Here is a 26139-nt window from a genome sequence, read left to right as displayed (position 1 = left end):
TTCTTGACATGTCTTACTATCTTGACTATCTTGTTTTCTAGCTTATTCTCTACAAATGTTCCAACTTCTCCTGTTTTGTCTAATGGTATGCCCTGTTTATAGCATTGAAACTCTGCCTCCATGGTTGTGTATGTGTGTGTGTGTGAAGAGGAAAGTTAAGAAAACTAAGGCAACAGGGCGTAACAATAGAATGTGTAAGGCAGAAGAACCGCTGGCACAAACTATCCAGCACGGGTATAAACCCAAACGTTTAAAAAAAATGTTGGAAGGTACTTATCTTTGTGAACATGGTGACTGTTCCCTTGTATTGGTAATCCACTCGTTCCGGTTGAAGAAACCCGCTGTTGTGATGAGTTAGAGAAAGCAATACACCAGTCATACTCCGTCATGAATAGCTGATATACGTTCTTTCCCTTACTCGACCCGCGCTCCACCAGATGTGAGGGTGGCGATTTTTAAGAGAGGCCGGGACGAATGAATCCAATAACACCAGTTCAAGTTCAACTATAATTGTTCTTTATTAAAATGATATATATGTTCAAGTTTCTACCTAACTGATCTACACTGTACTATTTACTTCTACTACTGACTGTTCATACCACATGCTACCTACTACTACGCACTCCCATGACCAATCCTAACACTAACTGTTCTCTACATTCTACAACCTAACACCTTCTACCTTCGCTAGCTAATCATGATCTCCTAACTATCTACATTCCTCGGCCGTCTCTGACCGCTACCTCACAACTCCTGGCCTATCGCTCTACTGCCCCACGCCTCAGTGGTCAGCTGACCGTCCCACGTGATCGGTCAGCCCTGTGCGCCCATTGGCCTCTCTAACCAACCAACTAGGCCTATAGTCTGTTTCTGCTAACCTATATCTGCTAAACATGCCTGACGTAATCTTGCGTCATCACAGCCATGTAATACGTTTTATTTTAATAATCAGAAAAATATACCAAGGTGAGATTATTAACTGGGATGTTTCTTTTTGTCCGTAAAAAATCCAAACAGTTTCGTCACTTTGCGAGGCTAAAATCGGAGTCAATGGCCTCAATGGCGCATAGCCATTTGACACGTATCTTTAATTGTGATGGATGCATGGCCGAGTCGGCAAAAGCTCATGGTTGATAAATTCGAAAAAGTCTCGAGTTAAACCCTCTGGCAGATAAGGCTCGATACCTTCCAACAATAAACATTAAGAACGAAGAAGAAGAAGAAGTCACCTTGCGAATGATGCAATTAGCATCTATTTTTAGATATTCCAATCAGAAATTGAGATCGAACATCTAAGAATAGACCATCAGTAACGCTAACATATTGCATCAGTCACACTGACGTTTAAAACACGTCAAATAATATCTTTACGTGTTAAATAACAAATGCTGTTCATTTGTGTCACTTTAGCGAATGACGCAATCTGCATCACTATTAACGGGATGCTATTAGGCACGATGACGCCTATTAGTTTTAAGGAGCCAGGGGTAGTACGCCGCGCCTATGCGGTAGTGTAATCGGGTTGTAAACCCGCGTCCCGATCAGAGGCGTAGCGAGAGGGGCGGGGGGGGGGGGGTGGGACATAAGTCCCCGGGTGCCGACCTTAGGGGGGCGCCAAATGGGTTGGAGAAACAAACTGAAAGTTTGAGGGTGTGTGTGTAAATCAAATGTTCGAGGTGGGAGGTGCAAATCGAAAGTTTGAAAGGGAGGGTGCTAATCAAAAGTTTGAGGGTGAGTGTAGGTAAACCCTTGTCCCGATATTTATGATCAAAGCGATGGCATTGTTTACATTTAAATAACTCACTTTTAGAAAACAAAGTCACCAGTCTAAGAATTTAGGATTGGTAACGCATGTATGAAACCCTTATATTTTTCGTCGGACTTTCTTCTAATCCCGCGGCAACGCGCGGGGACGAGTACGCTAGTATATATATATATATATATATATATATATATATATATATATATATATATATATATATATATATATATATATATATATATATATATACCTATCACAAAACAAAGATTTTTATTATATATGTATATATTTGTCTATCACAGGGTTATAATGAACTCAGATTTGACATGAAGTATAAATTTCAAGACTACTACACTGTGTACAGAAGTTTTGAGGTAGAAAATGAAGCAGCAAAGTATAAGATGAGCTACACGTATTTCAGTTATGGGAATGTTAGAGACCAGTTTAGTCATCACAACGGCATGAAGTTTACAACCATTGGCTCTGATAACGATGTGTGGTCAGGTGGCAACTGTGCTGTAGACTACGGTAGCGGTGGTTGGTGGTACGGTGCTTGTCACTATGTTAACGTCAACGGTGAATGGGCGAGTCGTGTTGTTGCTAAAGGAATTGAATGGTATACAATTACAGGCTCGTCTGACTCTCTAGACTTTGTTGAATTAAAACTTCGTCGGATGTAAACAACCCGAAAACAATGCTGAAGTAAAATACGGCTGGTAAGTAGGTCACCAATTATTTATATATGTCTCATGCAGGTTTTATTGAGACGTACAACTGGTTGGTGACCTACTTACCAGCCCTATATTGGGTACACAAAAATCTTACTTATATAATCTTCAGATCATTAAAATACATTACATATATGTAACAATTTAACTAGGGCAATATTTTCTTGATGAGGATGATGATGAGTGACAGGTTTAAAATTAGGGATCATCAAACCAAAACATTTTAGTTGAAAAATGATTTTGCAGTCATCTCAAATTGAAATACTTCGTAGATTGACGGTGTGTCATAAATGATGTAAAAAAGGCAAGTATGGTGTCTTTTTTTCTTGAATATGCATAAATAGGTTAGTAGTGTAGTTGTCATCTACCACTATATCTTTAATTAGGCAATTTACTAAAATCGTGTGTAGTTCACCCACAATTATGTGTGTAATGTTTGGCATTTTTTTTTCAATAATATTTTGTTGGCATTTTTATTTAAAAGATATATAATCGATGCAAAATCACTTAAAGTATGATAGTAAGTGTCAATTTTGGTTTTGTAAATTTTTGTATTATCAATTTCATTGTAAATATGTGCTGGACAAAACAATAACGTGAACTAAATGTATTATTTATTTAAATCCTATTTTTAAGTAGGTTATATTTTATCTAATACAATTCTTATCTTGCGTGTTAGTTTATTTAAGAAATATGTAGCATCACAATGACATATAAGAAAAAAAAAGTTTCATTTTTAATATTTTATCACTGAGATCAGAACATTCTTTTATTATCGCTTCAAGGTATATAATAACACTCTCACTGATCAAGTGGATAATTTTAATTGTTACCTCCCGTGATCAATTTACTGTCCTATGTGTCACATAGGCCTACCATAGTTTTGAGCAATGTTCCGTTGCCTAATTTTATATTTATAGTTGTTTAGTATGTTTACGGCGAAACAATTAAAGATAAACATATACATACATCTTTAATATATCGTAAACATAGTTTTTACATCAAGCATTTCTTTGCATAAGAAATCTAATTGACCTGCCAACTGTACTGATTTAAGTTTGTGATCGTAGGATGAATCATTAACTAGCCTTAAATTGAAAAAGCAGTGCAGGCTACACAAAATGTCTTGATTTTTTAGATGAAAATGTGTAGTTTAGTCAGAAGTAAAATTAGTTTCGTTTTTCAATGAGACTATTGTATCACATAATCAGTACAGAACAGCACGATACAACACATGAAAGAATGGGAAAATTGTGACAGCAACATACAACACATGACAGCATACGGTAACATTTGACAGCACTAAACAAAATGTGCCTGTAATTTATAAGGTATATCAAAATCTCATAAAGTCATAGAATTTGATTAGCAAAGTGCGTGTCCTTATTAATTACAGGTTATTACAGTTTAAATTTAATCGGACTCTTTCATTGTGTGGCTCATATTTTCGCTATGCTCTACTTGTTCTTGTTTAGTATAAGTTTGGCCATTTTAGAAATGATGATTTGATTATAGAAAAACATGTAATGCTGATTTTACACTAATTTTATTACAATAATAAAAAACAACAGGATATAATCCGCAAGAAATGTAACATACACAGCTAAACTGTCATAGCTGAAAGTAAAAAGATCGTTTGGACACGTCAGCCTATAACTTTTATCCGTAGATGGAAGAAGGTAAAGTGACTGGACTGTAGCGTCCTGACTTTGCAGGTCACTTGACTCAGGCTCCGCCTCTTTGACCGCAGTCCGAGGTCAGGTCCCGGTTACCACTGGACTCCAGGTTTAGGCGTGTACCTGTTACCTGGGGATAGCATAACGGGGAGAGGAGATATTTAGAGTGTGTCATAACAATTTTCAGGATTTAATAATAATACATTCAACATCACACGCAATACAAAACGTCTGTAGAATAATGTAATGTTATTCATTCCTCGAATACTCGCATATTTAGTAAATCCCCTTTGTCAGATTATAAATAAACTGGGAGTGATCTCCCCTAAACATTCTCGAATATTCTAATATAACACTACGGGGGATGGCAACTCGGGATATAGACTTCTAGACATGATTTTTAATCATTTACATACTCAAACTTTTTAAAATAGAAAATAATCTCGTAGAAAACAGAATTGCATACCAAGTGAACGCTAAATAAAGATTTGCATAATAGTGCGCGATATTATTAGTACTTTATAAATTTACATGCGTTTTTTGAGAAATCAGAAATAGCGTAAATTAGTACTTCCGGTTAACGGAAATTACTCAAAATTTGATAGAAGGTAGAGAATTAGATCTTTTACTTACGTATCAAATTTCATTTATCTATCTGAAATAGTACTCAAGTTATAGGCTTTTGAAAAATTCAAAGTAGAAAAAGTACCACTTCCAGTTAATGGAAATCGCTCAAAAGTTAATACGGATCTACGATTTTGATAAAATACTTATATATGAAATTTCATCAACCTAGCTTTAACGGTACTCAAGTTATCGTGTTTATACACAGACACACACAGACAGACAGACAGACAGACACACAGACATACGGACAAGATTGCAAAATTATGTTTTTCCGTATCAGTGAGATGTAAAACGTCGAGATTTGTAAAAATCTCGATTTTTTTTTGCACGATTACAAGACTTTCTCTATACTTCGTATATACGAGAAAGTAAAAAGTAATAATTCATTAAAAAACGAAAACAAAGTGTTTGTTAAATATTACTATTTTAATTTTTTAACTAAAGTAGGGATGTAGTGTTTTAATTTTTGCCAAGGTATATAATCGTTATATTCTCCAAATATTTGGATAATTTTAATTGTAGCCTCCCTTCATATGTTCATAATACTCTATAGGTTATATTTTTAAAGTAGGATAAAAATTGTTTTATTACTTATTTTAGCCATATCCTGCTAGCAACCCACTTATGGGATGCTTGTAAACAATTGCTAAAGATATTAAAAGCTATTTAAACCCCGATTTATGTTTCATTGTATTTGGAAATGGTTAGACTATCGAATTTGCATGTGTTTTGTGAAAAAGGCTAATTTTTTTAAAAAAAGTTATTCAGCCGGTTTTTGTAGACTTGTCAAAATGGCGGAAAAATTAAAACGCGCACAGAAATTTCGTATCTTCTTAAATATTAGCATTTTAAGTGCTAAATACATTCGAAACTTGTAGCAGTACAATATTTCTATCTGATACACATTTAAGAGTAACAATATTGTGTAGCTACTCTTTTATATAAAGTGTACAACAAGCATCCTATAACTGAGACGCTAGCAATGAATGACCCCATGCAGATTGTTGATCAAATTTCATATCTATTGGGCACTAGCAAAAAACAAAGATGCAAATGTTTATGTTAAATAATTATGTATGATAAAACAATGGTTATATTTTGTTAACTGCTGACTTTGGGGGGTGTGAAGTAGTATTTATAGATATTAAATTATGAACTTGACTTTTATATTACGTATATTATTTTATAAAATAATTGAAAATAAAATTTTGGAAAAATTTACATTTTATTTTTAAGTTTTCAGAATTACAATGACTGAAGTATTCAAATCAATTAACTATACTAATTTAATCATGCTGTAAATTCATCAGCACATGATATTAAATTAGGTCTGGTGTTTTGCAAAGCCATACAATGATTAAAAAGAGAATTTGATGTCAGTGGCGAAGCTAGGTTTTTCAGAGGGGGGGGGGGGAGTGTTAGTAGCAGCGATTTGTTTTATTTAACACATTTCGGGGTGTTTAATAAAGTCATTATGCCATTACACATCTCAACTGTACATTTGACAATTAAATTGACAAGATGCATATAGGTTTTTCTTCCGATCTTGATTTATTTTCTGGATCATCGATTATGCTTGCAATTATCATCGATATAAACGTTTTACGAAATCACTCTCCCTGTTGAATCACACGGACCATAAGCATCCTTATTCTAAGACGATCAAGACAGAACTAACAAACATAATACACAGCAACCAGTTTCTACCCAAAACGTCACTACCTATCCTCCGCGTCATCATATCATTCGTTCATTATCTCTTTCACACCAACTTTCGTTTGCACCAACATACCCTGATTAAACACACATAATAACATTACCCCCTCCCTCGAAAAGCTAATTATATTAGCTGAAAATAACTCACTGATATTCCATCTCCAATATTTACAGGGTTCAATTTTCTTTCATCTCACTTTCCGTTAATCCCTGGCATGCATCCAATCCCTTACCTCCTATCAGTATAACTGTTGTAAACCAAGTTAGAACAGTCGGAGTGGCTAGAGTGGAGGATGACAATGTTAAATCGAAATATTAAGAACTTACGAAAACTATGACAAGGCTTTGTATTTTTAAAACTATACACATGTATACATATGAAAACATTTTTAAAACTTATTTCTACAGCAGCACCAGTTATTCTATTGTTAAAATATTCTACTCCGCTACCCATCACATTTTCACCTTTTACGCAGACAGCGACAATCTGCGAATGTATAGAGGCAATGGTGTTCTACTATAGAAAGTATGTTTTACGTCAATATCCTCATATTTGCACTGATGTAAAAATTTTAATGGAAAAGGTTCATTGAATTATACAATATGTATAATGGTATGATTAACCAAAACAGTTCACAATAGTTAATCGACCAACAAGTTAGACTGCGTGAACAAAGTCACCCACATATTATTAGAATCAATAAAATATGTTTTATAACAATATTTTGCGATATGCTGCCAACTATGTGTGATTCATTATATTAGGATTTTATCTGCATATGTTCACTAAAGATGAAAGATATGAAACATAAAACAATGGCCTCAAAATAAAACTGGAGAGAATACACATGTTCAAACTAAAAACACTTCAAACGACAATCAAGAAAAATGTGTCGAATAAAATAAAAATTTACTATGTGCTGTCCTTGCATAGCTACAAACACTATTATGTTGAAAATACAATTCAAAATATGCAAATATTCTATACATTAATATTATTTTCTAAATTAGAATTAATCGAAAACAAATTTAGAACCCTCGTGCACAAGACATTAGTTAAAAAAAAAACGCCAACATTTTGTATGTAGAAAATTGTTGGCAGCACCAGCGCGCGAAAATAACGTTTCCCACTGGTATCGTCTTACATGAACCGAGCAAAACAACACGTGCATCAAGATAAGAATGTGGGGATCTACGTTCTACACTCATAGCTTGTCCTTGAGATGTTAGTTTTTTAGCGTGTGAGCAGGTAAACAAAATTATATAACTTACTTTTTGTTTCACCCCGCATCAAGTAGGGCAGAGGGTTTCAGGCATGAGAACTTTAAAATTACGGTACAACTGCTAACATAAAGTAATCGTGCCATCAAGATTAATCTAAATTTAATTGTTAAAAAATATCTGGCAAATGTAATAGTGCAATTATTTAACACAATCAGAATCTGGACGTGAGTCATGTAATTTGAATTGTAACCTAGGGGCTAGTCATGTGACCAGCAAATGAAATGTGAAGTTGAATAATGTGACCAGATTCTAAGATGTGGGGGTGACCTTCACCCAAGATTTTCTGGTGAGTCATGTGATAATTTTTCTGATATGTGGGGTGGGCCATTATATCAGTATATTATTTATGGTGAGGAGTATTATGACTAGCATCTGGGATAGTTTTTAAACAAAATTAAATTATATAAAAAATATGAGAAAGAATAACATCCTACACAAAATATATGTTGCTCAGCTTTTTTCATGTGAGATTTCGTTATAACTGTATAATTCATAAGACAACAATTACTAATGCAACACATAGAGAAGATGAAAATGTTTATTTTACTTTTGCAAATCCAAACTACAATTATAGCCCTTTAGTTAATTGTATCTCATTCGTGCGTTTAATAAAATGTTAATAAAACCGAATATATATTTAAACAATTAATATTGTGTGTTTGTAAGATTGTTTCAGTATCAACATCGAACACCAAGTGAAGGTTTACTGAAATTTGTTGGGTTATTTCTAATATCTTCGGGTAAAAAAAGTATTTATTTTTTCTAAATATCAAACTATGAATGATTAGTATAATAATGAATTCAGTAGGCATGAACAACTATAAAAATTTTATTTTTTATTTTTTTATTTTTATTTGCATCTTTGTAGAATGCGTATAGAGAAAGTATTGTGATCGTGCACAAAAATAACTAGAAATTTTGACAGTTTTCACCGTTTTACACCTCAGTCCTGCATCACATCCAAAGTATAGAGGACGTATTTAAATCGGGCAAAAATTATGATTCCAGATATATCAAAATGTTGGCGTTTTATGCGTAATAAAAGTAGGAAAAACTGGACTATGCAATTCTGTCCGTATGTATGTGTGTATGTCAACACGATAATTTGAGTACCATTACATATAGTTTGATGAAATTTCATACATAAGTATTGTATCAAATTTGTAGTTCTGTTTCAACTTTTCCACGATTTCCGATAACCGGAAAAGGAACTTATTCTACTTCCAATTTTTAATATGCTTATAACCTGAGTACTATTTCATATAGATAGACGAAATTTCAGTTTTAAGTAGAATATATCTAATACTAAGCCTTCTGTCAAATTTTGAGTAATTTCCGTTGAGCTGAAGTGGTAATTTACGTTATTTCCGATTTCTAAAAATAAACGCATATACATTTATAAAGTACTAATAATGTTCCGCACTTTTGTACACATGCTCATTTTTGCTCACTTGGTGTGCAATTCTTTTTTCTACGAGATTCTATTCTATTTTAAAAAGGTTAAGTAATTATAAATGAATTAAAAATCCTTTCTATATCGTTATGTGCTTACATCCAATAGTTTTATAAAAGAATATTCGAGAAAATTTAGGGGAGATCACTCCCGTTTTTTTTTTCGTTTGGATATAGACACAACTGTTTGAAATAACTACATAAAATCAACGTAATCTCTTAGTCTAAGTGACACTAACACATTTTCTTGTTATATTTTCATATTCTATATTTTTTAAATAGATTTTGAGAACCACTTTTGTTATTGGCGAAGATTAAAAAAAATATTTTGACACAAATTCTTACTGTAGGGTCAGGGGTTGTCTTGACATGTTTACACTCGTATGTCTGTTATGTAAATCTCAAGGCCAACACTTTGGTGATATAATGTAGACAGCTGAGCTCTTATCTTAATGCTTTTTTTGTTTTTACTCGTTGCATGTCACGTGATAATTGTGTGAAGCCGAGTTCTCACACGCAGGCAGATTTCTTTTAAATAAAATATCTCGGTGTATTCAAGCCCAGTGGTTCTCAAAATGTCACTGGTTAACTTTTTATTTACATCTGTTGTATTGTGGTATTATGACCAACCGCAGATTACTAACTCATCTTAAAACTACTTCTTTGTGTGTGATGGTTATTTTTGAGGTAAGATAAATTTTAGAGGCAAAACTTTCTGCCTTATATGTAGTTATACTTTAATTATATATATTTTTTAAAATCCCCCTAGTCGCAATGATTCTTCTTAGTGTCTACATTTATAATGAGCTAATTAACTTACATAACTTTAACACGGCAATGTCTAAATGATATTTGGTAATGTATTAATGATTACATATTCCTTTTAATAAACATGATGTATATGCTACATTAAATAGTACAACAATACGACACAATACGGTCGTCCTTTCATTTAACTCAAAACATGCAGGGCACTGTTCAAACATTTTTAACTTGTCATGTTTATCATTACACCACAAGCCCTTGTCCCTAGCCGCTACTAACAAAAAGCTTCTCACAATCGTTAATTTCAGATTTTATACCCTCATTAGACCTGGGTATAGCAATACATAATAAATGGGGGTAACTACACAACAAGGTTAATTCAACTCTTTCACGCCTCTCCCGTACGTTCTAGACTATTCTAACCTATTCTAATCTAACCTACAAATGACATGTAACAACCTAGAAATTTCTTTTATAAAATAAAAGTCGGGCTTTAAATATGTAGCCATTTAATATTATTTGAGATCCGCTAACTATATTTACGTTCCAGCATATTTTTTATGTGTAAATTCGGAGTAAGCGATTCCCACACGTTTTTATAAACAAGTGTTAACGACTTTTCTTTGTCTTTAACGAAACTTTGTGGTATAAATAGACGGCGATTTCCTCACAAGAAAACAGAAGCAGCAGTTTAGAGAAGTCTACAGTTCGTGTGATACAGAACTACACAACTCTACAATGTCTTTTGTTTTATTAACGACTCTGTTGTTTGTAAATATCATGTTCACCTGTGGTAAGTACATTTGTATATAACTGCAACGCAAATGTGATGGAGATATTTAGTTTTAATTATCTGTGTATTTTTTTAGGTAACAATTGTTTGTTTTTATTTCCACGTATACGAAGTATAGAGGAAGTATTGTAATCGTTCAAAAAATCGAAATCGATATTTTCACGAATCTTGACGTTTTACTACCCTAGTCGGAAAAACGTAGTTTTGCAAATTTATTTGTGTATGTGTGTATGTGTGTATGTGTGTATGTGTGTATGTGTGTATGTGTGTATGTGTGTATGTGTGTATGTGTGTATGTGTGTATGTGTGTATGTGTGTATGTGTGTATGTGTGTATGTGTGTATGTGTGTATGTGTGTATGTGTGTATGTGTGTATGTGTGTATGTGTGTATGTGTGTATGTGTGTATGTGTGTATGTGTGTATGTGTGTATGTGTGTATGTGTGTATGTGTGTATGTGTGTATGTGTGTATGTGTGTATGTGTGTATGTGTGTATGTGTGTATGTGTGTATGTGTGTATGTGTGTATGTGTGTATGTGTGTATGTGTGTATGTGTGTATGTGTGTATGTGTGTATGTGTGTATGTGTGTATGTGTGTATGTGTGTATGTGTGTATGTGTGTATGTGTGTATGTGTGTATGTGTGTATGTGTGTATGTGTGTATGTGTGTATGTGTGTATGTGTGTATGTGTGTATGTGTGTATGTGTGTATGTGTGTATGTGTGTATGTGTGTATGTGTGTATGTGTGTATGTGTGTATGTGTGTATGTGTGTATGTGTGTATGTGTGTATGTGTGTATGTGTGTATGTGTGTATGTGTGTATGTGTGTATGTGTGTATGTGTGTATGTGTGTATGTGTGTATGTGTGTATGTGTGTATGTGTGTATGTGTGTATGTGTGTATGTGTGTATGTGTGTATGTGTGTATGTGTGTATGTGTGTATGTGTGTATGTGTGTATGTGTGTATGTGTGTATGTGTGTATGTGTGTATGTGTGTATGTGTGTATGTGTGTATGTGTGTATGTGTGTATGTGTGTATGTGTGTATGTGTGTATGTGTGTATGTGTGTATGTGTGTATGTGTGCACGTGTGTACGTGTGTACGTGTGCACGTGTGCATGTGTGCACGTGTGCATGTGTGCATGTGTGCATGTGTGTATGTGTGTATGTGTGTATGTGTGTATGTGTGTATGTGTGTATGTGTGTATGTGTGTATGTGTGTATGTGTGTATGTGTGTATGTGTGTATGTGTGTATGTGTGTATGTGTGTATGTGTGTATGTGTGTATGTGTGTATGTGTGTATGTGTGTATGTGTGTATGTGTGTATGTGTGTATGTGTGTATGTGTGTATGTGTGTATGTGTGTATGTGTGTATGTGTGTATGTGTGTATGTGTGTATGTGTGTATGTGTGTATGTGTGTATGTGTGTATGTGTGTATGTGTGTATGTGTGTATGTGTGTATGTGTGTATGTGTGTATGTGTGTATGTGTGTATGTGTGTATGTGTGTATGTGTGTATGTGTGTATGTGTGTATGTGTGTATGTGTGTATGTGTGTATGTGTGTATGTGTGTATGTGTGTATGTGTGTATGTGTGTATGTGTGTATGTGTGTATGTGTGTATGTGTGTATGTGTGTATGTGTGTATGTGTGTATGTGTGTATGTGTGTATGTGTGTATGTGTGTATGTGTGTATGTGTGTATGTGTGTATGTGTGTATGTGTGTATGTGTGTATGTGTGTATGTGTGTATGTGTGTATGTGTGTATGTGTGTATGTGTGTATGTGTGTATGTGTGTATGTGTGTATGTGTGTATGTGTGTATGTGTGTATGTGTGTATGTGTGTATGTGTGTATGTGTGTATGTGTGTATGTGTGTATGTGTGTATGTGTGTATGTGTGTATGTGTGTATGTGTGTATGTGTGTATGTGTGTATGTGTGTATGTGTGTATGTGTGTATGTGTGTATGTGTGTATGTGTGTATGTGTGTATGTGTGTATGTGTGTATGTGTGTATGTGTGTATGTGTGTATGTGTGTATGTGTGTATGTGTGTATGTGTGTATGTGTGTATGTGTGTATGTGTGTATGTGTGTATGTGTGTATGTGTGTATGTGTGTATGTGTGTATGTGTGTATGTGTGTATGTGTGTATGTGTGTATGTGTGTATGTGTGTATGTGTGTATGTGTGTATGTGTGTATGTGTGTATGTGTGTATGTGTGTATGTGTGTATGTGTGTATGTGTGTATGTGTGTATGTGTGTATGTGTGTATGTGTGTATGTGTGTATGTGTGTATGTGTGTATGTGTGTATGTGTGTATGTGTGTATGTGTGTATGTGTGTATGTGTGTATGTGTGTATGTGTGTATGTGTGTATGTGTGTATGTGTGTATGTGTGTATGTGTGTATGTGTGTATGTGTGTATGTGTGTATGTGTGTATGTGTGTATGTGTGTATGTGTGTATGTGTGTATGTGTGTATGTGTGTATGTGTGTATGTGTGTATGTGTGTATGTGTGTATGTGTGTATGTGTGTATGTGTGTATGTGTGTATGTGTGTATGTGTGTATGTGTGTATGTGTGTATGTGTGTATGTGTGTATGTGTGTATGTGTGTATGTGTGTATGTGTGTATGTGTGTATGTGTGTATGTGTCAGTAGCGTACGCAGGGGGGGAGCAGGGGGAGCGGCCGCTCCCCCTCTGGCCATTTTCAGCAAAGTGGCGCCTTTTTGGAAACTTTTTAAACTCAAAGTTTTAAACAATGATATTTGTTAAAAAATATTTTTGTATGGATTTTTTCTATGTAAATCACAAGATTTCTTTTCATGCAGCAATTAATTAAGCATTATTGTACTAATCTATTGGTGTCTACGTTTACAACACGTTTACAACACGTATTAACAGCTGCATCAGTTTGACATTCTAAAAATAACCATTACGATGCATTGCAATGTTTAAAAATTCTCTACGGTAGTACCACTTGGCAAGAGGGGTGTTAAGTTTAAGGCAACTGTATAATGTATTAGCTTACGAATAATCGAATTAGAAAATGTTATACATAAAACTTCACACATAATTACTTTATATATACAGTTTGAAACGTGTGATTAATTTAAAAAAAAACTACAATACAGACACAAATACAACTAATGTGGCACCTCTATTTAAATTTACTTATGAGCAAACTCGTAGTGGTGGGGACACTTTGACAAGGTCAACAACGTCATCACGATGAAGTAGTAGTATTATGACAGTTTGTGCGATAGTGATTACAATTACAAATTATATGAAACAGTTACAACCCCCCTCCTCATGGACCCCTCTGTAAAAAAAATAGTGTCATAATACCACTGCTACTTATTTAAATCCATTTCAGTAATATATATATGTGTGTAATATATATTTGTGTAATATATATGTATGTTTAGAACAGTCATCTAAAAACTGACGCTATGTTCACTCTGAGTTGGTCCCCCCCCCCCCCCCCCTACACATACCTCACCACCTGATCTGTTTAGTACATGTAGAAAAAAGCGTAATGATGTACCAAAGTACCATGCCGCCAGAAAATTAGCTTTTTAAACATAAAACTGTGAATATTATTTTTGCAATTACCAGTAAAAAGGTGTGAGATCAATACAGTGATCTAACCCATACCTATCACTATGTTAAAAAAAATGATCTTTAAATAACACAAAGAAGCAGCAGTTAATTAAAATATATAATCTGAACTGAAAGACCGATATTTAGTTAAATGTAGGCTGTTATTTCGTATGTATTCCAATTACGTCTAAAAGCGTGGTTTTTATATCAACTCTGATTTTAAAAACTTTCATTATGCTGTAATACTTTAGCATTTATGATGACGATATATTAAATTCTGATTATAGACAAAAACATTTTATAATCACGAATAGTGTTAAACAATTTCATTATATTTTAAAGTAATTATTTATTTGTTTTGACATTTATAATTAAATGTGTAGATATATACATATTTATATTAAGAGAGTGATTATTTCCCCTATTTCACTTGTCTTAAATAATTTCCCAGGAATTATTATGTAAGAAACTTTTTTTTACAAGAATTACAAAACAGATTGTGTTACGTTCATTGTTTTTGGTTGTAGTGTGTATATACATATATATATATATATATATATATATATATACATATATATTTGTGTTTAGATTGATACAATATTTGTTTTGTCGGCTTACATTGTGTTTTTTCTTATTTCTTCAGAGTGCTACTTTCAATTTATTTTACATCATATTGAAGTAATGACATACAGCTAGTAATTATATATATATATATATATATATATATATATATATATATATATATATATATATATATATATATATATATATATAATACACGTATATAGAACGTGTTAAAAATTCGGCGCCTGTTTTGCTATTTTTCGCTCCCCCTACAACGAAAACCTGGATACGCCTCTGGTATGTGTGTATGTGTGTATGTGTGTATGTGTGTATGTGTGTATGTGTATGTGTGTATGTGTGTTTGTGTGTATGTGTGTATGTGTGTATGTGTGTATGTGTGTATGTGTGTATGTGTATATGTAATTTTAAACAATTCTATAGGTTTTATCAGTATTTTAGTTAACCATCTTGTTTAAAAAATTCATACGACAATAACAGTTGAATGTTTCAAAATTAAGCTTAACATGTATTGTCTACTTTCAAATTATTATTCTTTTGTGTGAATGCCTAATACTTAAGCCCGTAAAAACAAGTTAGGATTCTAGATTTAAATTAAAAATTATTATCATTAATTTTTTTTTTAAATCCCACGTTTTCTGATTGAATTAAAAAGTAGAAAATAAATGCTATACATCACAATAATGCAAGCGATCACTCTACTATAAGCGATTGCAAACTGCGTGCGCATTATGACAAAAAATGAAAAACGTGAAAGTAAAAGAAATCATGGCGCCCCACAAGACAAGCATACACTAGTACAAACATACACTTATACGAAAATACAATATTCCGAATAATCACTTGTGCACATTCATATATTCATACATATATATATATGTATATATATATATATATATATATATATATATATATATATATATATATATATATATATATATATATATATATATATATATATATATATATATATATATATATATATATATAGATATATATATATATAAATATATATATATATATATATATATATATATATATATATATACTATTTTTAAAAATCCTATCAGTATTGTTACACAATTTCTAATCTAAAACCCTATTAATATTCTTTTAAATAGAAAATAACACAATATTGACACCAGGTTATTTCTGTAAAAATAAAAATGAATGTATATCTTTAAACTATAAACATTGCTTCAACTTACAGATGTTTAACATCAATTACTCCCCGGACATTCCCCTCCGACATTACCTCCTGAGAGGGTTAGGGTTACGGCTAGGGCTAGGGCTAGGGCTAGGGCTAGGGCTAGGGCTAGGGCTAGGGCTAGGGCTAGGGCTAGGGCTAGGGCTAGGGCTAGGGCTAGGGCTAGGGCTAGGGCTAGGGCTAGGGCTAGAGCTAGGGCTAGGCTAGGGCTAGGGCTAGGGCTAGGGCTAGGGCTAGGGCTAGGGCTAGGGCTAGGGCTAGGGCTAGGGCTAGGGCTAGGGCTAGGGCTAGAGCTAGGGCTAGGGCTAGGGCTAGGGCTAGGGCTAGGGCTAGGGCTAGGTCTGGAGCTAGGTTTAGAGATAGGGATAGGGCTGTGGTTAGGGTTGATTTTGGTTTTGTGTTACGTTTTAGGCTTAGGCAGATGCTTTGGTCTGGTCTTTTTCTTAATGTTTAGGAATAAGATAGTTTATAGTTATAGACTTCTAGGTAGGATTTTAAATTTGATGGGGTAGGGGTAATTCCCCGGTAGGGGGTGGGGTGGAATTAACAGGGTGGTAATTGACATGGGGGTAATTTCTCCGGGGGTAAATACGGGAGGGGGGGGGGGAGAATGTCCTAGGGGGTAATATTCGGGGGGAAGTAATGTCCTGTAGCCATTGAGCCTGATCTGACCGTATGCATTATGCTATCTTAAATAATACGCCTACTTGGTAATAAGCAACAGTGTTTAAAACATATAATACATTTTTAACTCATCGATATTATTTACTTTTAATTTCAATCCAAATTTAACGGCAAGTACAAATGTATATTTCAAACTAATATAAAAACATATTCTTTAAAACATCACGTGAGGTGTAGGCCTATATGTACTTGTTGGTCATGTCTATTTTTTGTATGCTGATGAAAATGCATTCCAAGTGTTATGTAGCTCTATGAATGAGTCTTTCTTTAACTTATACTAGAAAGTATTACCTAGTGCCAAGAACGGGAAAAAATTATGATAAATAATATTACATGATACTTTATTAAAATAAATTATACTAAACTTCAAGTACTCTAATACTAACCTCTCTCTTGTTTGCTTATATAAGAAATTACGTTATATGAACATATTTAACGACTATAATGGCTGTTTCCGACGGGAATAAAGTTTTTTTGTTACCCTCCATGGTCGGTCTACGACGTCACATAATATTAAGGGGATCGTTCGTCAATTTATTTATATATATATCTCATATAAGGAGAATTTCACTCAAGATCATCTTTTAGCCCTCGTCGAGGGCTTTGAGTCTGACCAACAGTTTTTCCATACGGCCTAGTCATCTATATTAGTGTATGCAAAAACTTAGCATGATGTACAGACATTAAGTAACCTAAAAATTGTGTTAAAATTTCCCTGTTTTTCCCATAAAATACATAGATTATATAGGGAAATACAACTGGTCAGTTTTGACCGCTTTACGAAGTTTTCCCAGATATGCCGAGTTTTTTGTGACACCCCTAGGTGTTCTTCTACCACCTCACAAAATATCAAGGGGGGTCGTCGGAGGAAATTTTTTTTGTAATAGAGCTCATATAAAGAGAATTTCACTTGCGGTCACTTTTTAGCCCTCGTCGAGGGCTTTGAGTGTAACCGACAGTTTTCCCTAAAGGTCAAGCCATTGACCTAGGAGCATGCAAAAAAATTAGCCAGATATACTGAGCTTAAGTACCCTAAAGTCTGCGTTGAAATTACCCTCTGTTTTTCCCATAAAATACAAAGATTATATAGGGAAATACAACTGGTCAGTTTTGACCGCTTTACGAAATTTTCCCAGATATGCCGAGTTTTTTGTGACACCCCTAGGTGTTCTTCTATTACCTCACAAAATATCAAGGGGGGTCGTCGGAGGAAATTTTTTTTCGTAATAGAGCTCATATAAAGAGAATTTCACTCGCGGTCACTTTTTAGCCCTCGTCGAGGGCTTTGAGTGTAACCGACAGTTTTCCCTACAGGTCAAGCCATTGACCTAAGAGTATGCAAAAAATTAGCCAAATATACTGAGCTTAAGTACCCTAAAGTCTGCGTTGAATTGACCCTCTGTTTTTCCCATAAAATACAAAGATTATATAGGGAAATACAACTGGTCAGTTTTGACCGCTTTACGAAGTTTTCCCAGATATGCCGAGTTTTTTGTGACACCCCTAGGTGTTCTTCTACCACCTCACAAAATATCAAGGGGGGTCGTCGGAGGAAATTTTTTTTCGTAATAGAGCTCATATAAAGAGAATTTCACTCGCGGTCACTTTTTAGCCCTCGTCGAGGGCTTTGAGTGTAACCGACAGTTTTCCCTAAAGGTCAAGCCATTGACCTAGGAGCATGCAAAAAATTAGCCAGATATACTGAGCTTAAGTATCCTAAAGTCTGCGTTGAAATGACCCTCTGTTTTTCCCATAAAATACAAAGATTATATAGAGAAATACAACTGGTCAGTTTTGACCGCTTTACGAAGTTTTCCCAGATATGCCGAGTTTTTCGTGACACCCCTAGGTGTTCTTCTACCACCTCACAAAATATCAAGGGGGGTCGTCGGAGGAAAATTTTTTTCGTAATAGAGCTCATATAAAGAGAATTTCACTCGCGGTCACTTTTTAGCCCTCGTCGAGGGCTTTGAGTAAAACTGACAGGTCTGCCCTAAGACCAAGCCATTTACCTATAAACATGCCAAAAATTAGCCAGATGTAAAGAGGAAAAGTGCCCTAAAATCCGTTTTGAAATGACCCTCTGTTTTTCCCATAAAATACAAAGATTATATAGGGAAATACGACTGGTCAGTTTTGACCCATTTCCCGATTTTTCCCGGACATGGCGAGTTTTTTGTGACACCCCAAGGCGTTCTCCTACCACCTCACAAAATTTCAAGGGGGGTCGTCGGAGGAAATTTTTTTTCGTAATATAGCCCATAAAAGGCGCCGGTCAGTCGAGGTCAGTTTTGACCCCCTGACCGTAGACTTTTCGGCCAACCGTCACCGGCCTTCGTGTTCTATCGCCCGAAGGCACCATCGTGCCAAATTTGACGCGCCTGCGGCGCCGGGAAGTGCCCTATCGGGCACTTGACCACTTTGCTTTATATATATAGACTAGGCATACTGCCTAGCTTCGCTTAGATTTTCAAAAAAGTTGAGAAATTGAATGATTAATTAAAAGGCGATTGGCTGTTATATTAAATGTCTAAATTTATACAGTGGGGTACTTTTTTAGTACCCATAAATTGATAGAATATTCGCAACTTATTACTCGCAAGGTTATTAGAACTGAAAGGGCTTTCATAAAAATTATCAATCAAATATTATATTAAATTACTTTTGCAATTAATTTTACAATTACAATACAATACAAAACTTAATTTATAACACAATATCCATTTAAAACAATGCTATACTTTATGATTTTTGTTTTTTCTTAAAAAGAGTATACAAAATATTAAAAAATTGTTACATTAAAAAGTTACCTCCCCTGCTCATAGACCAATTGACCAAATTTCGTATAATGAGAATTTCACTCGCAGTCATTTTTAGCCCTCTTCGAGGGCTTTAATGCTGACCAACAGGTTTTCCATACGGCCCATCTATCTATAGAGGTGTATGCAAAAAATTAGCCAGTTATACAAAGAGTAAGTACCCTAAAATTTGCGTAGAAATTACCCAGTTTTCCCCATAAAATACAAAGATTATATAGGGAAATACAACTGGTCAGTTTTGACCGCTTTACGAAGTTTTCCCAGATATGCCGAGTTTTTTGTGACACCCCTAGGTGTTCTTCTACCACCTCACAAAATATCAAGGGGGGTCGTCGGAGGAAATTTTTTTTCGTAATAGAGCTCATATAAAGAGAATTTCACTCGCGGTCACTTTTTAGCCCTCGTCGAGGGCTTTGAGTGTAACCGACAGTTTTCCCTAAAGGTCAAGCCATTGACCTAGGAGCATGCAAAAAATTAGCCAGATATACTGAGCTTAAGTACCCTAAAGTCTGCGTTGAAATGACCCTCTGTTTTTCCCATAAAATACAAAGATTATATAGGGAAATACAACTGGTCAGTTTTGACCGCTTTACGAAGTTTTCCCAGATATGCCGAGTTTTTTGTGACACCCCTAGGTGTTCTTCTACCACCTCACAAAATATCAAGGGGGGTCGTCGGAGGAAATTTTTTTTCGTAATAGAGCTCATATTTAGAGAATTTCACTCGCGGTCACTTTTTAGCCCTCGTCGAGGGCTTTGAGTGTAACCGACAGTTTTCCCTAAAGGTCAAGCCATTGTCCTAGAAACATGCAAAAAATTAGCCAGATATACTGAGTTTAATTACCCTAAAATCCGCGTTGAAATGACCCTCTGTTTTTCCCATAAAATACAAAGATTATATAGGGAAATACAACTGGTCAGTTTTGACCCCTTTACGAAGTTTTCCCAGATATGCCGAGTTTTTGTGACACCCCAAGGCGTTCTCCTACCACCTCACAAAATTTCAAGGGGGGGTCGTCGGAGGAAATTTTTTTTCGTAATAGAGCTCATATAAAGAGAATTTCACTCGCGGTCACTTTTTAGCCCTCGTCGAGGGCTTTGAGTGTAACTGACAGTTTTCCCTAAAGGTCAAGCCATTGACCTAGGAGCATGCAAAAAATTAGCCAGATATACTGAGCTTAAGTACCCTAAAGTCTGCGTTGAAATGACCCTCTGTTTTTCCCATAAAATACAAAGATTATATAGGGAAATACAACTGGTCAGTTTTGACCGCTTTACGAAGTTTTCCCAGATATGCCGAGTTTTTTTTGAAACCCCTAGGTCTTCTTCTATCACCTCACAAAATATCAAGGGGGGTCGTCGGAGGAAATTTTTTTTCGTAATAGAGCTCATATAAAGAGAATTTCACTCGCGGTCACTTTTTAGCCCTCGTCGAGGGCTTTGAGTGTAACCGACATTTTTCCCTACAGGTCAAGCCATTGACCTAAGAGTATGCAAAAAATTAGCCAAATATACTGAGCTTAAGTACCCTAAAGTCTGCGTTGAAATGACCCTCTGTTTTTCCCATAAAATACAAACATTATATAGGGAAATACAACTGGTCAGTTTTGACCGCTTTACGAAGTTTTCCCAGATATGCCGAGTTTTTTGTGACACCCCTAGGTGTTCTTCTACCACCTCACAAAATATCAAGGGGGGTCGTCGGAGGAAATTTTTTTTCGTAATTGAGCTCATATAAAGAGAATTTCACTCGCGGTCACTTTTTAGCCCTCGTCGAGGGCTTTGAGTGTAACCGACAGTTTTCCCTAAAGGTCAAGCCATTGACCTAGGAGCATGCAAAAAATTAGCCAGATATGCTGAGCTTAAGTATCCTAAAGTCTGCGTTGAAATGACCCTCTGTTTTTCCCATAAAATACAAAGATTATATAGAGAAATACAACTGGTCAGTTTTGACCGCTTTACGAAGTTTTCCCAGATATGCCGAGTTTTTCGTGACACCCCTAGGTGTTCTTCTACCACCTCACAAAATATCAAGGGGGGTCGTCGGAGGAAAATTTTTTTCGTAATAGAGCTCATATAAAGAGAATTCCACTCGCGGTCACATTTTAGCCCTCGTCGAGGGCTTTGAGTAAAACTGACAGGTCTGCCCTAAGACCAAGCCATTTACCTATAAACATGCCAAAAATTAGCCAGATGTAAAGAGGGTAAGTGCCCTAAAATCCGTTTTGAATTGACCCTCTGTTTTTCCCATAAAATACAAAGATTATATAGGGAAATACGACTGGTCAGTTTTGACCCATTTAACGATTTTTCCCGGACATGGCGAGTTTTTTGTGACACCCCAAGGCGTTCTCCTACCACCTCACAAAATTTCAAGGGGGGTCGTCGGAGGAAATTTTTTTTCGTAATATAGCCCATATAAGGCGCCGGTCAGTCGAGGTCAATTTTGACCCCCTCTCCGTAGACTTTTCGGCCAACCGTCACCGGCCTTCGTGTTCTATCGCCTGAAGGCACCATCGTGCCAAATTTGACGCGCCTGCGGCGCCGGGAAGTGCCCTATCGGGCACTTGACCACTTTGCTTTATATATATAGATATATTTTGGTTGCTTTTTTTCCTATTGTAGTTATTATTGCTTGGGTGAGATAAGACGAGATATTCTACAAAGTCTTTGTCATCAAATTGTTATCATTGAGTCCGTGGTATATACTTTCTTTTTTAATCTGTTGCAATTCTCATGATCCAATCTATGGCAAGATGGAACATCGCTAGTGACAATAGTCGACCAGTCTCATTCTTATCTTTATCTTTTTCTCATGCGAAACCCTACACTTTAATTCCGTGTAAGACTATGCATTTCTTTGATACGTTTCTCAATTATTTCTGAGTATCATAACAGCGATTGTGCCTTTCAACAAAGAATGTTGTTTATTTACTCGTGAGAGCTCTACTCCGTTGAGCGGTTTTTATCAACATACCATATTTTATCAACATACAATATTTTATCAACATACTATATTTTATCAACATACTATATTTTATCAACATACTATATTTTATCAACATACTATATTTTATCAACATACCGTATTTTATCAACATACCATATTTTATCAACATACCATATTTTATCAACATACTATATTTTATCAACATACCATATTTTATCAAACTTCCCATATTTTATCAGCATACCATATTTTATCAACATACAATATTTTATCAAAATACCATATTTTATCAACATACCATATTTTATCAACATACCACTTTTTATCAACATACCATATTTTATCAACATACCATTTTGCAGATGACCAGCCTCACAATATTATAAGACTATCTAAAATGTTATTAAATGCAGCGTTTAAACTTTATTTTGGAAGTTTACACGCGGTTTACTTACATTCATAAAGCGAGGAAGAGAATATTGCTGAAAACGCTCTCACTTCATCGACTGAGGTAATTGAAATAGGTGAACTCTACTGCACCATTGACCGCCAGGATCGCAAAACGTTTAACGGTTGTGCTTGTACAGTAAAACGAATTAAGGATCCAGATATAAAGTGACATTTTTGACAACAATAACAAAAAAAAAAGAGAATTCCCTTAAAATTACTGCATCGAAGTGCTATAAGTACAGGATTGATCAAATATATTATATAATAATTGGACCTTGTTCAATCGATCAGCATATTATAATACCCGCAACGTATTAGCATAAACTGCATTTGGTAACGGAACATCCTTAATATATTATTAACATGTCAGTATTATGTAGTATTACATTGGCAATGTGTGTATATATTGAAATTGTAATAATTTATAAGATGCTCCAGAGATGTAAAGATGAAGTACGTGATGTGACCGTTTAAACGTTACAATATAGGCAGACTAGTCTTATGTTGCCAGAAATATTTTTGTCTCAAGCTGACAGAAATGTTAAGCTGTCTTACAGTGATGAGAAGCAGTGTAGAACATCTGTGTGTGATCGATCTTTTGTCTATTGGAATTAAAACAACATAAATGCTTTAACGATGGGATACATATTTATTTAAAATTTATACGTATATAAAAAATAACTTACGGTGATAAAAAATTCTTTTCAAACAAACACATAGACATGATGGTAATTGGAGGGATATTACTGCTTTTTGTTTCTCAATTTAAAGCAAACTTAGCCATATTTTATGCTTACAAGTTTTTATAAAATACTTATATATTTTCAGGACTTGACATTTCATTGGAAATAGAATACTATATAGAGGGTAGAGATTTATTCTGTGCCAAGTTACATTGTGTGGAGAACACAAGAGAAGATAAAATCTCAGCTCTTGTCAACATGTCAGTCTATAGGATCAGTGAATTAGAGGGGAAGATTGTGTTGGCGTCTGTATCAGAATCAGATTCAAGAGTTCAAGATTATAAAGTAAATGGATCAAAAGTTGACGGAAAGTTTTCAAAGGTGTTTGGAGACTTGACTGTGTCATTTACAAAAACTTCTGATTGTTTTAGTACTGTGTTTGGATGTGATGTGTATTACACAAACAGAAGGGGTCTCATTGAGAAGAAAGAGAACAAAACCAAACCTGTTGACCAAGACAATTTTAAGCCACTGATGTTGATGACCGTAGAGGCTAAAACTCCAGAGTTTGATAAAACAATTGATAGAATGTCAGAGTTTCTGAAAACTTTTCAATATTCTGAATTGTTAAACAGTGCTGACTTGAAGATGAATTTACAGTTTTCAACAGAAGACATACATTCTAACCAGACTGTAAGTCAATTGAATCATAGAAGAGAGTTACCGGTGGAAGAAAGATTTGACAACTTTGTTAATCTTACAAATGCGATGGAAAGTAGATTGAATAGCTTGTTAGTTGCTCAAGAATCTAAAATTCAGAGACTCGAACACAAAATTAACAACATAACCAATGGATACAAGGACGTTGAGAACAATTTGGACATACAACATAAAACTAATCAAGAGCTTGCGCAGTTTAAAAATAACTTTAATGAAAACTTACTAAAAACATTTCAACAAATGGAAGCAAACAATAAAACACTTGAAATATACAATAGATCAATAAAAGACGTACAAAGTCTTTACAACGCTTTAAACAAACAACTGGAGAAATTGAACTACAGTGTGATTAATGTATCATTAAGTTTGTCTCAAAATTCAAATGAAAAGGAACATCTGACTAAAAACATGCAAGATTTAAAAATAGATTTATTAAACGTGACTAAGCAAAACATTGAAAATAGCACTTCGATTTCGGAACAACGTCAAAATGTGCGCATTCAGCAACTGGAAGAAAGCAACAAATTACTTTCTGAAACACTTAATGATTTAAACGCCAACATGGAGAAGACTAACACATCCATACAAAATCTGATTAAGAAATCAGCTCAAATAAGTGTCGTATTCATTAGATTAAATGGATTAGTTGGACTTGAAAACGTACGTTAAAATTTAAATATATATATATATATATATATATATATATATATATATATATATAATATTTATATAACATGATCAGACTTTTACGTTCTGCTAATTCCTGATTTCGCTTGACATTGTCAGTTTTGCAAAGAGATTGTAAAGCTCCGAAGTAAATGTTCTTTTTTTGATAGGATATTTTGTAATCTAGCCTTAAATCAGCCTCCCATTTGGCCCCTACATGCGTCAAACGTAAAAATACGAACATGTTTTTATTGGTGTTTATTGAAAAGAACATAATGTTCTACAAAATACTAGAGGTTAATATTTTTAAAAGTATATTTTACAATTCATAAGAATTCATAAGAAGTATGATTAAGTAGAATGCCTTTAAAATAAATTACATTAAAATTGCAAGCCAGCAGCTCACTTTAAGAAAACGTTGGTCCTTGTTCCGACAATATTTAACAAAATATTCACATTCATATATTGATAATTTATGTCATTAAATTCTAACACATACCAACGTTAGCTCTACCTATACATATACACACACACACGCACATACAAACACACATAACTATATAAGTCCAGATATGCACATATATATATATCTATATATATATATATCTATATATATCTATATATATCTATATAAATAAATAAATAAATATATATATATATATATATATATATATATATATATATATATATATATATATATATATATATATATATATATATATATATATATATTATGTGGGTGGGTATTGGTTTGTAATATATATATATATATATATATATATATATATATATATATATATATATATATGTGTGTGTGTGTGTGTGTGTGTGTTAACATATATAAGTGTGTATGCTTTCTTCTTAGTTGTGTGTATCTGTATAATATTTTGCTAGGTGATAACTTTGTTATAGATAATACCATATATTTATTAAAATAAAGTAACGAAATGTTTACCCCGTGTGATGTAAACACAT

The 26139-nt window shown here is 34.3% G+C and overlaps 2 protein-coding genes across 2 annotated transcripts; both read left to right on the top strand.

Moving 5' to 3' along the window:
• Positions 1-2088: 2088 nt before the first annotated feature.
• LOC131939973 (fibrinogen-like protein A) lies at positions 2089-2442 on the top strand. Its single transcript, XM_059298500.1, has one exon. It carries the CDS (start codon positions 2089-2091, stop codon positions 2440-2442), a length of 354 nt encoding a protein of 117 aa, XP_059154483.1.
• An 8322-nt stretch (positions 2443-10764) lies between these two features.
• LOC131939972 (repetitive organellar protein-like) lies at positions 10765-25167 on the top strand. The gene is made up of 2 exons (XM_059298499.1): positions 10765-10803; positions 23924-25167. The coding sequence occupies exons 1-2, from the start codon at positions 10791-10793 to the stop codon at positions 25165-25167; spliced, it is 1257 nt and encodes a 418-aa protein (XP_059154482.1). The 5' UTR covers positions 10765-10790.
• The last annotated feature ends 972 nt before the right edge of the window (positions 25168-26139 follow it).

The sequence above is a fragment of the Physella acuta genome, unplaced genomic scaffold, assembly GCF_028476545.2.
Source record: "Physella acuta isolate Inbredline_101_S28 unplaced genomic scaffold, ASM2847654v3 ptg000306l, whole genome shotgun sequence".
Lineage (NCBI taxonomy): Eukaryota > Metazoa > Mollusca > Gastropoda > Physidae > Physella > Physella acuta.
Note: the sequence above shows the minus strand (reverse complement) of the source record. Positions and strands in the feature narration are given on the sequence as shown.

Coding starts and splice junctions, on each gene's coding strand:
- LOC131939973 (XM_059298500.1), top strand. CDS start 2,089: ATGAAGTATAAATTTCAAGACTACTACACTGTGTACAGAAGTTTTGAG.